At 32.8% G+C, this 12,669-nt stretch overlaps 1 protein-coding gene across 1 annotated transcript in view; it reads right to left on the bottom strand.

The window, feature by feature from the left end:
* The window catches only part of EYS (eyes shut homolog), a 1,424,867-nt gene that overhangs the window by 1,055,507 nt on the left and 356,691 nt on the right, over positions 1-12,669 (bottom strand). The window contains exon 10 of the mRNA XM_058554077.1: positions 2,630-2,743. Within this exon, the coding sequence (XP_058410060.1) occupies positions 2,630-2,743 (114 nt within the window). The remainder of the gene's footprint in view (positions 1-2,629; positions 2,744-12,669) is intronic.

Here is a 12,669-nt window from a genome sequence, read left to right as displayed (position 1 = left end):
TACATGTTAGTGCAGATCAAGAACCAACAGATAAAACTTGGACTATAACAATAGAAAACCACAAAAAGTAGCTTACAAAATAGGTTATTATTTGAGAATTTTCTATACCAAGGATCAGCAAATGTTTTCTGAAAGGGCCAGATAGTAAACAATTTAGGCTTTGCAGACAAAGAGGACATAACGCTCTGAAGTTGCAGCTGAAACAGCCATCGCTAGCACGTAAATAAATGGGTGTGCTGGTGTTTGTGAGAAGGATAAGACAGGAGGGGCTGGGATTTGCCCCCGTGGGACACAGTTTGTTACCTCCAGTCTACTCAATACAAAAGAACTGCCCTTACTGAATTATTGAATCAACTAAATATTTTCTAAACTTAATCTTATTATTTTAATGTGTTTGGCTGGTTTCATTTTTTGTGTATATTCTTTTTACTTCTTTTTTAAATAAATTGCAATATTGCTAACAGGCTTAGAACAAACTTAGAGAATAAAGATTTACTAAATTAAAAAAATAAATTTCATGTGAATTTTATCTAGAAACTGAATTCATAACTGTGATTACACATATTTTTTTCCAAAAATATATTTATCCATGGGATTTTAAAAATCAATTCCAGTGAAATTTCAAGGAAGTCTTTATGATCATTAAAGGGGTAATTCTGAGAGTCAATAATGTTAGTCGCTCTAAAGAAGAAACCCCTTCTCATCTTAGTGACTTGACACAATAAAAACTTGCCTGTCTGTCTGTGGTTTGCAGGGTCAGTACAATGAGGATGCTCCGGGCCATGGATGTTTTTCTACATGAGAATTCAGGGACCTATGTTTTTCCATCTTCTGGCTTTTCTCTCATTGGGAGTGCCTTCAGCTGACTCCAGTGTGCCTTTGATATACTCTCATTGTTTTGTTTTTTTGAGTACTTCACTGCTTTCTGGCATTACAAGAGTCTCCACATTCCTTTGTACATTCAGTGTCCTAGTCCTAGCGTCAGCTAGATTCCCTAAGGAGATCTGGTTCCTTTTATTGGAGAACAGTGTGAAAAACCAAGGTCTAGGCACTGGGCAAACTTTGTTATTTTTAAAATGAAATCTAAGTTTTTTATTTCTTGGAATTTCTTAGACTATTCTCTATGTATCTTTAAAGATGTATAGTTAAATAAATATATAAATCAAATAAATATGATTGTAAAATATCACCTATTGTATCAATTTTACACATATTTAGAAAATTATTTAAAATTACCATTAAACCTGATGATTATTAATTTGTGGCAGGCAATGTGGTATTTATATGTCATCTCATTTAATCTACCTTCAAATCAATGATGTGGGTATATTCTTATTTCCATTTAACAGATAAGAAAACTATAACTTGTGAGTTTAAATAGATGCAAAATATTTGAAGTTAATCAGATAATCATATTTTTTGATTAATAATTGTGAGAAAATACTAAGAAAATTAAGTACAGCATTTAAAAATATCTCAATTGATTATATTTAGTCCAACAGTGTGATGGCTAATTTCATATGTCAATTTGACTGGGCCACCGGGTGCCCAGATTACACATTATTTTTGGGTGTGTCTGAGTGTTTCCTGAGGAGAGGAGCATTTGAATTAGTGGCCTCAGTGGAGCAGATTGCCATTCCAAATGTGGGTGGGCTTCATTCAACCTGCTGAGGGCCTGCATAGAACCAGAGCAAAGGGAGGGAGGATTTGTTCCTTTTCGCCCACCTGCTTGAGCTGGGGCAGGGGTTTTCTTCTGTCCTTTGACTAGGATTTACACCATAGGCTCCCCTGCTTCTCAGGCCTTCAGACTCAGACTGGAATTAAGCACTCGCTTTCTTGGGTCTCAGCTTGCAGACAGCAGATCACGGGACTTCTCGGCCTCCATAACTGCAAGCCAATTCCTCACAAATGAATCTCCATAATAGATACAGATATGTAGATACATCTATCTCCCATTAGTTCTATTTCTCTGGAGAATCCCAAGTAATGTGGTTTACAAATTCCATGGCTTAGAAAAAGATGCTAAAGTTCAAAGAAATATCAAGAGATTTGCTTCCTATATACTAGTTTGCACAACAGTCTATCAAAGTATATATTTTACAAGGCAAAGCATAAATTTATTAGGTTTTGAAAAAAATTATAGTTCCTTAACTGAAGCTACAGAAGTATCATCAAAGTTTAAACCAAATAAAAAGTATCTGTTAATGGCTTACTATATGTTAAGCACAATATAGCTACATTCAAAAATTAAATAAATGGTTAGTTTAGAAAGAAAAAAAAAACCTTGACAATTTCATAAGAAATTGACTAGGAAAAACTTATTTCAAATATAACACGATAGGCTGGTAATATATTCCTTACTTACTTTTCATTTTATTACTTGGTTGTATGGGTGGCCTTTCTAATAGAAAAATAAAAGAAACATGGCTGTTTTAGTGGATGTATAAACAAAGCGCATTTCACTCTAGTTTCTGCCTGAGGGGTAATTGGCTGGTCACTTTAGAAGTCGACTTTAAGAAAATGAAGGACTAATAATGTTGTTGGAAGACTGAAATGAGTTCAGACAAGAGACAGAAATGCTTTTGAAAGTTAATTACGTTTGCTTTCCTTCTCCCCTGATGTTCATTACCTGGAAATGGAGCCACACGTTGGCAGAGGTAATCACCAGGGTGATCAGCGCAGGTGGCTCCCTTCTTGCAGGGATGGGAAACACACTCATCTGCATCTATTTCACATCTTGTCCCTTTGAAAAACAATAAAAATATTTTAAGTTTTAATAAGGCAAGCAGGGGCTGGGTTATAATTCTTAAATTGGCCCAAACTTTTTAATCCATTTGGGGTGATATCTGAGACTAAGCTCATCAGGTAAGAAGGCCACATGTATTAGTGTCAGAACCCATCGATTTCACCTGACCACAAACTGCAACTTCTCTTGGTATTACTAAATGCGGACGAATCTCCTCCGAGTTGGTAGGCATTCAAAGTCTGCTTAGATGTGAACTAATTTATCTTCTGCTTTGGAGACTAGAGATGGACTAGGTGTTTCAGGTATTGGGATGCAAATCAAATGTTAGGCTAAGGGAAATAAAAAAGGAAGTAGTGAATCAATAATATCCTGATTTAGGTCCCTCAGGCTAAATATTCTTTACAAGGCACAGTTGTCAAATGTTATTTACCAATGAAGCCAGGAAGACAGGTGCATTCAAATTTATCCACAAGCTCTGGAGATGTAGTGTTATGGAAGCAGGGTGATGAATCACATTTCTTTCTATTAATTTCACAAAGCAAGCCTATATGGAAAGGAAGGAAAACAGAAATGTCCATTAACTATAAAGGCCTTACATTTTCTTCTAGCTAGCTCTGCCCTGCAGATCTTCCATTGATGCTCCACCGAGAACTTGTGTTGCTAAACCTGACCTTTCACATTATGTCACTCGCATTGTTGGTTAATCTGCAGAACGGAAAAACATAGCCTATAATGACACTGAATTGATTCTTAAGACTTATGATAGCTAATTTTTTTTTCGCCAATCTTTAACAAGAATAGAAACACTGACATTGACACATAACACATCGTATTCACAAATTAGATGAATGGAAATTTTAATATTCTTAAAAATTTTTTTCTTTAAAATGTTGAATGAATCTGGGCTAGAGAAAAATTAATGTAATGTACATGTAAATAGGAAAAAGCATACCTAACTAAATAGAAAATCTATTTGTATTACTATTATCATTGACAAAATGAAATATTTAGTGAAAATGTGACATTAGAGCATCCAGTTACGCTGAAGAAAAAGTGAAAATTAAAAATAGTGTAAGTGACTGAATACTTTATTTAAACCTTAAAAATATTTACTTGGTAATTTTCCTTATGGATCAACTTTGTGAGGAAAAAATGACACATTTAAAAACCTTGGTTTGTTCCTTATAGTTGGGGATATACCAAAATTCATCTCTCCAGAAGACCTTGCTTTTTTTCTATCATACACTTTAAGAAATCATCTTGAGTTTTTGTTGATTATAAATAGTACATTAAGTTTTTATAAGTGGCCACATATTTTCTGAAGATGATCATTCTTAAGAAGGTTAACCACATAACCATAAAACCAGTCTCAGATTTAATAGGAAAAAACAGCTGTTTCATTCATGATTTTCAACACAAATTTGACTTTTTTATTGCTTAAAAATTATGCAGTGCTTTTATTTTTCAATGTATCATTCACATAGGAGTAGAATTAGGAACAGTTTTGGAAGTTGGATTTTGGGTAACATTTTGGCTTGTCATGATGGCAATTTGATACTGTGTGCTTGTATATAAGGGACGTATTGAGAGTCTTGCCACTTTTTCCAATCTTGGAAAACAAAAATCTGCCTTTTTTTAGAGTTTTCTCCTAACGTGAAAAACCATAAGTATTTTAAAACATGAACAGCTCTCTCTTACCAAAATAAGTGACATATAATGACAAGGGCCACTATAAGAGTTACCACAGTAATAGAATGGGAGGTGGCGTAAAAAAAAAAAATTACAAGTTTTAAATATAAGTGTAATGGACTTATAGTTAATAAATCTTCTAAAAAAACCCAACCCTGGTTCATTTACAAAAGGAAAATATTCGTTCAACACTAAATATATCTATTTCTGTGATGATGTGAAGATGTAGTAAAATGATCCAAGCAGATATTATATATTCAAATATCATCCTGGAAAAAAATTAATATGCATGTCTGTGAGATGAATTGTATCTTCTAAAAATAAGGAGTTACTTCCACCTCAAATTAACCTTCAACTATCCTAGTTTGGGTTGGCATGTGTGCCTACCTTGAAATCCATTCTGACACAGGCAGCTCGAGGTGCTATGAAGATCAGCACAGGTGCCCCCATTTGCACAGGCATCACCTAGGCACTAGCCTATTTCAATCTCACAGTTATTACTTGGAAACAAACAAAGGATTTGCCTCATTATAAATGTGTCACTAATGCCACTTACAGCTAAGTCTAAGATTATGTTCAGAATATATGAGATTTTCAACTTGTCTACAAAAAGTCAACACATTGCCTAATGTTATCAACTAGATATTTACTTTTTTAGGGGCTTTATTTTCATGTGACTGCAACTGTGGTTTTATTCCCATCTCAGCAAACCTAGGAGAATTCAAAATTTCCATTATTTCCTTAATATTAAGCACATACTTGACTGTTTATATGTGACTGTACAGTGTTAATAAAATTGACTTTCTTTGATGCCTTTACCTTCAAAAACTGTCTGTTATATGCATTTCTGCCCTGTCTACAATTATCTAAAAACAAAAATAAAAATAAACACCTCTCAGCTCCTTGTTACATTAAGTTACTCTTGGTTCTCAAACTGGTCTTCATCCATAGAGGGCAAGGAGAGTCTGAAGAAAGAGGCAGGCCACTCCAGATTGGTAGGTGGCAGGTTTTAATAAGCAAGAGAATTACATATGGGGCTTGTTGTGGGTGACCACAAGATGAGTAGATCTCTGCACCCGCCTGCCAGAATCTTAAAAATGTATAGAGAGGCCTTAACTGGGTTCAGTCACATATACAGTCCAGACGGTCTCAACATCACCTTACTCTCTCAAGGCTGTGTCTTGAAACAGCTCCTAGAGTGGGAACAGTGGGCTGCACGTACTTCCAAGGAGAGGGGAGGGTGTGAGGATCCTCTGATTGCCCAATTGCCTGGGTCTACCTGGAGATCAACCCGTGATCACGTCCTTTCTGATCTCCTCTAACAATTACTGTAAACTAAATTAACTCTCATATTCACAAATTACTTTAAACATTTCCTAAGAAAAAAAGGTGATATGTTTTTAGCAAAATTGTTTAAGGAAAGAATATGTAGTGGAAATTGTCTTTTATTTACTTGTATTACTCATCATCTGAACTCACTTTTGTATCTAGTGAATTATCTACTTAATGACTCTGATCCAAACTAGAGACCACTTCTCTGTATAGAAGGTGAAAATGCAAGTTGTATTCTTTCCCAGTCTCAGGTACCTCTAAATGTGGGTATGCAACCTAAAGTTGGTTAATGTCATGGACCCAGCGTGGAATTTGAAAAGAAGCTGGTGACTCAAAGAAACAGGGATGGAGGAGAATTCTATTTCTGGACGTGGCAGCATCAGGACAACCACACCAATTTTCAAGGTCCACACTCACAACATTGCCTTGGAGTTATCTAGGGTCAGTGGTATCCTTCTTTACTGACGTTGTGATGAGATACGATATGTCCTTGTCTGCTGTGTAGCTTTCCTTGTTTATGCCAGTTTGCCCAATATGACTGTAGATGCTTTTACAAGTCCTACATGTAATGTTCTTTTAATAATCTCTAAATTAAATAATTTCTCATTAAATCACCCTGAGTATATTTCTAATACCAGCAATGAATAACTCCATTACTGGTATGTATTACAATTTGTTTTTGCCATTATTATTAAATATTTATGTTTCAGTTTTACAGATGAAGCACTCAGGGAAAAAAATCTAAAAAGAGTTTTCAGATATTTGTGGTAAATATCATTAATGTTAATAAAGCATTAATGTTAACCTATATTCCATTTTCCTTTACTTTTAGGAGCGAAGAGAGTCATCTCTACCACCTTTTGAGGTTAGGGATATTGGTTTATATTTTCTTGTGATGTCTTTGCCTAGCTTTGCTTTCTTGGCAATAGTGACCTTGTTGAATTACTTGGAAAGTGTTCCATCTTCTTCTTATTATAGAAAGATTTGTGTATGGTTGATATTATTTCCCCCTTAAATATTTGATAGAATTCACTGGTGCAGCCATCTGAGCCAATACTTTTCTTTGTGAGCAATTATTCAATTATAATTCAATTTCTTTACTCGTTATTTGTCTGTTCATTTTTTTTTCTATTTCTACTAAGTTTTTCTATTTTTTATGTCTTTCTAGGAATTTTTACATTTCCTCTAAGCTGTCTAATTTGTTGGCATAAAGTTGTTCATAAAATTCTCTATGGGCTTTTAAAATTTCTGTATTGTAATGATGTACCCTCTTTCATTCCTGGTTTTGATAATGCTCGTTTGTTCTCTCTCTCTCTTAGTCTAACTGAAGCCTTATCAACTTTATTGATCTTTTCAAAACCCAGCTTTTTGTGTCGTTGGTTCCCCCTATGGTTTTCTGTTTCTATTTTATTGATTTCTGATCTGATCTTTATTGTTGTCTTCTTTCACTTATTTTGGATTTGATTGCTTTACTTTTTTGAGCTTGTTGAGGTGCAAGCTTACATTACTGACTTTATGTACTTCTTTCTAGTATAAGCATCAGAAGCTATAAATTTCTAAACATTCCTTTAGTTTAGCATACATTTTGATATGCTGTATTCATTTTCATTCCATTCAAGAAATTTTTTTATCTCTTGTGATATCTTCTTCCACCCATGTATTATTTATAAGTAGGTTGCTTAATTTCCCAATATTGCTAGATTTCCCAAATGTTTTTCTGGTGTTGATTTTTAAATAATTCCGTTGCAGTCTTGTTTTAAACATAACATATTTTCCATGTGGAGAATGCTCCATGTGTGCTTAGAAAGAATACATATTCTGCCATTCTGCTATTGGTAAGTGGGGTTTTCTACTTGGTTTTCAACCAACATCCTGTTGGTTGATGTTAAACTCTACCATATACAGTCATGCGTCGCTTAACAACTGGTATACATTCTGAGAAATGCGTTGTTAGGCAATTTCGTCATTGTGCGAACATCAGCGTGTACTCACACACACCTAGATGGTATAGCCTACTACACACCTAGGCTATATGGTACTAATGTCATGAGACCACTGTCATATATCCTGCCCATTGTTGACCAATATGTCATTATGCAGTACGTGACTGTATTTACTGATTTTCTATCTAGTTGCTCTATTAGTTATTGTAATAAGGCTATCGAGATGTCTAATGATAGTTGTTAAATTACGTACCTCTCTTTTGAATAGTTTATTTTTGTTTGGTATATTTTGGAGTTTTGTTGGCAGATATATGTATATTTATAATTGTTATACCTTTCTGATGTATTGACCCTTTTGCTGTCATGAAAATTTGTTCTCTGTCTCTAATATTTCTTGTCTTAAAGTTTACTTATTTTATCTAATATGAATAAAGCCCCCCCAGCTCCCTATGTTTACTGTTTACACGGTAAATCTTTTAAACATTATTTAAGTTTTAACCTATTTGATTCGTTGAATATGAGCACATAATTCGATCTTGCTTTTTCATCCAGTCTGATAAACATTCAGCCTTGTGAATAGAGCGTTTTACCTCCCTGTGCCTTCTGCATTCAGGGCTTTTCTATACTTTTTCTGTATATCTATAATTCTGGTTTTGACTTCTGACTCAATTCCTAGTGCCTGTTTCAAAATTAAGCCTAGTCATATTGTAATCTCAAATTAAATACCTCAAAAAATCAAATCCTTCTCCAATTAAAATGTTATTATCAGTTATATAATAATTCATATATTCAATAACACTTTACTGAATTCTCACCAGCTCCAAAATTTAGGATTCATTTTGAGTTATTTATTCCATGTCTGATAATTAGGAGATGAATGTATATTGATAATTACAACACATAACAGTAAATTTTATTTGCAGAGGAAGCTTATTTATATGCAAATCTATTTATTGCAATTTTTTTTGTGTGTCATTGACATGTTTTACATTATAGCCTTTACAAGGAGTAATATCTATAATTTACTTTAAAAATAGCTTAGCAAAGTGATGGAAGCATAAGTCTTATTTAAAGACAAATGAAGAAAATGAGGCCATTATGTTATGAACATGTTTATGTTATGCAAAATGAGCATCACTCAAACAAAATAATGAAAGAAACTTATTGAATTTAACTATTGTATTTTTTGGAAACAGTTGTTGTTTATCTAGTTTATCTGTTGTATTAAAGACACCAAGACTACACAATCCTAGGATTTCCAATATCTGGATGAAAATTTAAAATTCAAAATTTGAATTTTATATATTTGTATTTTATATATTGTTATATATTTGATAACAAATTCCAAAATATTTTGATTAAAATTTTCCAATTCATATGCATATATGTATACTAGTTTTTACATACAATCATTGCATTATAGTTTACTATTTGCTTTATAATTATAGAAATTTCTGATTTTCTTATTTTAAAGGCATTTAATTACATGGTTTAAGTAATGGCACTATATTGCACAATTAACCTAAACATTTGTCTTTCTACTCTCTGGGAAGTCCTGTAAAGTAAAAAATGAAAAAGGACTGAATCTTCAAGTGCAAAGAGATTGATTGAGGGAGGGTGTCTTGAGCTGACGGGATATTTCACAAATTTCAAGTTGCTGAAAGCTAATATAAGTAAGTTAATGATGAAACATAAACAGAAGTTGAGGAGGCAATGGAAATAGAGTGATCTTCATGGTTGAGTCCTAGAAACAGATCAAGAATTCCTTTACATTCTTTGGGAAATTCAATGGGCAAAAAAGAAATTTCAAAAAAAACTTATAATCATTTTGCCTCAGGGAAATATGGAGAAAATTACATCCACACACAAAAAAGATGCTATGTAAAGCAAATAATCAGAAAACAAAAAGGACACAAGTTTTAGCAGTATAAAGGTAGAAATAAAATCCATTATAAGAATAAGGCAATAGAATGCACCTCTGAAAATCTATTACAAAACCATAGCGAAGGAAAATCTGAGAGAAAAATGAAGTCTCATACAGTAGTCTCTCCTTATCCTCGGTTTCACTTTTCATGGTTTCAGTTACCTGAGGTCAACAGCAGTCTGAAAATATTAAATAAAAAATTTCAAAAATAATTTGGATGTTTAAAATTCCATGCTGTTCTGAATAGTATGATGAAATCTCTATCCCTCCGGCTCTGTGTGGCCTGGGGGTGAAACACCCCTTTGTCCAGCGGGTGGACACTGCACACACCACCCACCCATGAGTCACTTAGCAGCCCTCTGGGTTATCAGATCGACTGCCCAGTTATCACAGTGCTTGTGTTCAAGTAACACTTGTTTTACCTAATAATGACCTCAAAGCACAAGAGTAGTGATGCTGGCAATTTGGATATGCCAAAGAGAAGCCCAAAGTGCTTCCTTTAAGTCTAAAGGTAAAAGTTCTCAACTTAATAAGGAAAGAAAAAAGATTGTATGCTGAGGTTCCTAGGATCTGCAGTAGCTTTGATTACAGTATATTGTTATAATTGTTCCTTTTTATTATTAATTATTGTTGTTAATCTCTTACTGTTCCTAATTTATAAATTAATCTTTATCATAGGTATGTGTGTATAGGAAAAACTTATTTTACATAGAGGTTGGTACTGTCTGCAGTTTCAGGAAGCTACTGGGGGTCTTGGAAGATATTCCCCACAGATAAGGGGAGGTTATTGTATAAGACCTAATTCAAGTTCTCTATCATTCAAAGGAATTACAGAGGGATAGGAGAAATGGACAAAATAAACTTATCAAATAATTGATAGAAGAAATCTTTCTACAGCTTGAAAGAGACAAGAATTGTTATTTAGGAGCCTAATATATGTATAAATAAAAAATCTGCATCTAGTTTCATTACTACAAAATTCCAGAACATCAAGGAAAGAAAGAAAATTTTATATGTTTTCTAGAGAAAAAAAATCACTTGGAGAAATGAAAGTAATAAAAAATCCCTCCCTCTCAAATATTCTCAAGAAGTTATTTTTAGATGTACTCCTGATAAGCTAGGGAGATAAGGAAAAAAGAGAAATGGTATATGAAACTATTTATTTAATTCAGGAGTTCAGTGACAAGATATCCCTGGATAAGGGCTGGCAAACATTATTGTTTAAATTAGAATGTGAAATCAGGGAATGCTGAAGAAATTCTTTTTTCAATGATAGCTTTATGGATCCATTCCACATATAAAGTGGCCATGAAGCTGTACTATATTTGTAAAACATAAATAAGAAGAAATTAATTTCAATTTCTTTAAATACAAATAAAGAAGTCAATGAGAAATTTGAGCAGAAATTTAAAAATGTACAATGAAGGCAATAGTTTAAAGTAAACTCAGACCTGATTTCAACAATTGAGTCAATGTAAAATAAAACAAATTATTTGATCTCAAGGCTAGAAATATTGTCCTTCAAATGGACTTGGTTTGCAACATAAGAAACTTCAGAAAAGAAAAGTGTAATTCTAGCATCACTTCTCCAGTGAAGAATATTTTCATATTTATAATAATGTAAATGTTAGTGACTTGTTTTCAACTTTTAAACTCAACTTTTAAACAAACCACAGACAGCTTAATTATACTTACATTAATGTATTCAAATAATGACAATGTAAACACAAAATATAAGGGATGGAATGTGGTAGGTGGAAAGGGTTAATAGGGAAAGAGAAAAGTAAGGGCACTAATATCCTTAATTTTAATAAAAGCCAAGATAGGTTATCTGAATTTGATTAAGAAATAGAAGCTTAAATGTACTATTTAACATAGTCAACATAAGAACTAAAATAATAACATCTATTGAAGGAAAGTTAAAATAGGATGGTGAATCTGGGAGCCGATGAGAAAGAGATTCATCTTTCACAACAGAGTAAATAACATCTGTAATTAAATCGTAAAACTCAAAAGAGCAAATAAAATTTTTGTATGAGCAAATAAAGGCAGTAACACAAGAAATAAAACAAAAAACTATTTAAAAATTTTTTTCTCTATTTAGCAGACTTGGACGTAAGAACTGATCTGAGAATCTGTTGCTTTTTATTGGAAGTTCTTTTGATTTTATTTACCACGTTCAATGCTTAACTTGGGGTTTTGTTGTTTTTTTAAAAATACTGCAAAAGTTTCAATAATATTTTGTGAAAATATCTCATCTCTCATGAAATACTTGAATTTAAATGGATGAGTATATACAAGGTTAGTGTGAAGCTCGTAAAAATGACTGGTTCTGTGACTATCATTATGTAAGCTAGGATTTTTGGTTCTCAATTTTATAATCAAAAAAACAAAGATAAAGTTATCTTCAAATCTCAATTTTCTGTGGTGCTATATATAAAGCTTTCTGTGATATATTCACCCATGCTTCACACAACATTCTGTGAATTATTCAATTATGCAAAACAGATTTTATAGTTAATTCTAATAAAACCATTTCACTATATTTTAAGGTTGATTTATAATCAGCACATCTACTTGAATAAGATATTTGAATAAGATAATAGTGGTTTTCTACAAAAATAAAGATTCATATAGCAGTAGAAATATGGATTTAACAAGAGAGAAATGAACAAATGTAAAGAAAAATGAACTGTTTTAGGAAAAGTTAAAAGCTGGTGAATTGTAAAATATCCTTATCAATCTCTTGCAAATTTTTAAAAAATACGTATCATTGAACTGTTTAAGAGCCTGAAGGTGGCATTTCTATTCACTCAATTATGAATACGATAGACTGTACGACAAAGCAGAGCATGATTTTCATTTTATGAAAAAAAAAAGGTAGATTGCTTCCTTTGTGATAAAATGTTTTATTGAATTTCTGTGCATTTCTCTCATTATGATTTTAGATATAAGGGATTTTCAGAGAATAGCTTGAAGTATGGTTCTCTCAATTTACTTATTTTAGTGTGTCATTTAATGTATCTCCAGATCAA

This window comes from Diceros bicornis, chromosome 14 (assembly GCF_020826845.1).
Source record: "Diceros bicornis minor isolate mBicDic1 chromosome 14, mDicBic1.mat.cur, whole genome shotgun sequence".
Taxonomy (NCBI): domain Eukaryota; kingdom Metazoa; phylum Chordata; class Mammalia; order Perissodactyla; family Rhinocerotidae; genus Diceros; species Diceros bicornis.
This window is presented reverse-complemented; position numbering and strand designations above follow the sequence as displayed.